Source organism: Pteropus alecto, unplaced genomic scaffold (genome assembly GCF_000325575.1).
Source record: "Pteropus alecto unplaced genomic scaffold, ASM32557v1 scaffold48, whole genome shotgun sequence".
Taxonomy (NCBI): Eukaryota; Metazoa; Chordata; class Mammalia; order Chiroptera; family Pteropodidae; genus Pteropus; species Pteropus alecto.
In genome coordinates, this window is record NW_006442110.1 from 1,434,198 (window position 1) to 1,435,961 (window position 1,764).

At 59.0% G+C, this 1,764-nt stretch overlaps 2 protein-coding genes across 4 annotated transcripts in view; one reads left to right on the forward strand and one right to left on the reverse strand.

Moving 5' to 3' along the window:
* The window catches only part of SMARCD3 (SWI/SNF related, matrix associated, actin dependent regulator of chromatin, subfamily d, member 3), a 27,795-nt gene that overhangs the window by 25,689 nt on the left and 342 nt on the right, over positions 1-1,764 (forward strand). For both annotated transcript variants that reach the window (XM_015596187.2, XM_025039009.1), the window contains exons 9-12: positions 752-849; positions 1,003-1,138; positions 1,388-1,510; positions 1,629-1,730. In XM_015596187.2, coding sequence (XP_015451673.2) covers positions 752-849; positions 1,003-1,138; positions 1,388-1,510; positions 1,629-1,730 — 459 coding nt within the window. The remainder of the gene's footprint in view (positions 1-751; positions 850-1,002; positions 1,139-1,387; positions 1,511-1,628; positions 1,731-1,764) is intronic.
* Positions 369-1,764, reverse strand: part of CHPF2 (chondroitin polymerizing factor 2) — a 7,568-nt gene continuing 6,172 nt past the window's right edge. For both annotated transcript variants that reach the window (XM_025039008.1, XM_025039007.1), the window contains 2 exons: positions 1,382-1,531; positions 369-1,157 (listed from right to left, as the gene is read on the reverse strand). The gene's annotated coding sequence lies outside the window, so the exon portion shown is untranslated. The remainder of the gene's footprint in view (positions 1,158-1,381; positions 1,532-1,764) is intronic.

Below are 1,764 nucleotides of genomic sequence, written 5' to 3' on the forward strand. Positions count from 1 at the left end.
ATTCCCAGGTAGCAGAAACCATACATGGTCACAGTCTCGGCACCAGGGACCAGGGGCCCCGGGCCAGGCCCTACCGTGGCAGAGCTGCGTGAGCCGCCCCGGGTTAGGGAGGTCTGACTGGGCCAACGGCTTTGGGGAATGTGATATTCTTGGCCCTCGGAGTTGGATGGATTCCTGGGTTCCAGTCCTGGGTTCTGACTCTGGGTAAGTTAGTTACTTAGCTATTTCGAGCCTTATCTTTGCAATGGGGCGACAACACCCGCCCCCCGTCCAACCCACTGGGCAGTTAGGAAAATCCAATTGCTGTAAAAGGGATTTGACAAAGGGATTATTATTAGTAAATTTTAAATAAATACAGCAGATAAACCTGAGGAGGAAACAGAACATGATGTTTATTGAGCTCTTGCCACGTGCCGGGCACTGTTTCAAGCTCTGCACGTGCTGAGTCGCTGATTCTCACGGTCCTGGGAGAGGGACAGTGCTGTTATCCCCGTTCTGGAGATGAAGACACTGAGGTCTGAGTGGTTAAGTGACTTGCTCAGGCTGCAGAGTAAGTGCTGGAAGCCGGGCTTACACCCAGGCAGGCTGATCCTGTTCTCAACAGACCTGCGGCCACCCTAGTCCCTGTCCCATACGCACTGGGGAACTAGCCTTGCTCCTGGCTTCTCACGGCCTTTCCAGAATGGAAGGCTCTGGAACTGTAGTTATGCTTATTCAAGCACAGAAGAGCGACCTCTCTCTCCTCCTCTAGATTTTTGATTGTCCCCGGCTGAAGTTTTCTGAGATTCCCCAGCGCCTCACAGCTCTGCTGTTGCCCCCTGACCCAATTGTCATCAACCACGTCATCAGGTGAGGCCCCAGCTTGCTCCCCAGACCAGAGAGTCATTGCGTCCTGTCCTCCCTGACCCTCCCCTCTCCAAGTGCCCTCCCCCGCCACTGCATCTGCCCCAGGCCCTTGGCCTCCGGGGGCAGGTGAGCACCAAGGCCTGGCCTTCCCGGCAGTGTGGACCCGTCGGACCAGAAGAAGACGGCGTGCTATGACATTGACGTGGAGGTAGAGGAGCCGCTGAAGGGGCAGATGAGCAGCTTCCTCCTGTCCACAGCCAACCAGCAGGAGATCAGCGCTCTGGACAGTAAGGTGGGGCCAGAGCCCAGCACTGGAGTGGGACATGAACCCAGAAATGACAGAGCACAGACACAACAGACACAAGCATGGGCCGACGGAGAGGGAAGGACAGGTGGCCCTTCCCCCTGCCCTGCTGCAGAGGCGTGGGAGGCGGGCGAGGGATGGCCCTCCACAGGACCGCAGCAGCCCTCCCCCCACACGCCCGCTCCTCCAGCCCCGCTGCTCCCACGGCCAGGTGAAAGCATCTCTTTCTACCTGTAGATCCATGAGACGATTGAGTCCATAAACCAGCTCAAGATCCAGAGGGACTTCATGCTAAGCTTCTCCAGGGACCCCAAAGGCTACATCCAAGACCTGCTCCGCTCCCAGAGCCGGGACCTCAAGGTGAAGGGGACTCCGGGAGCGCTGGATGGGAGACAAGCATATCGGGAAGACAGTGAGCGCTGTACGCGGGGGCTGGAGGGCGTCTGGGCTCGGGGCTGACCCCGCTGCTGCCTCCCAGGTGATGACGGATGTGGCGGGCAACCCCGAGGAGGAGCGCCGGGCTGAGTTCTACCACCAGCCCTGGTCCCAGGAAGCCGTCAGCCGCTACTTCTACTGCAAGGTGGGGAGGGCCCGTGCACCTTAGCCCCCCACTC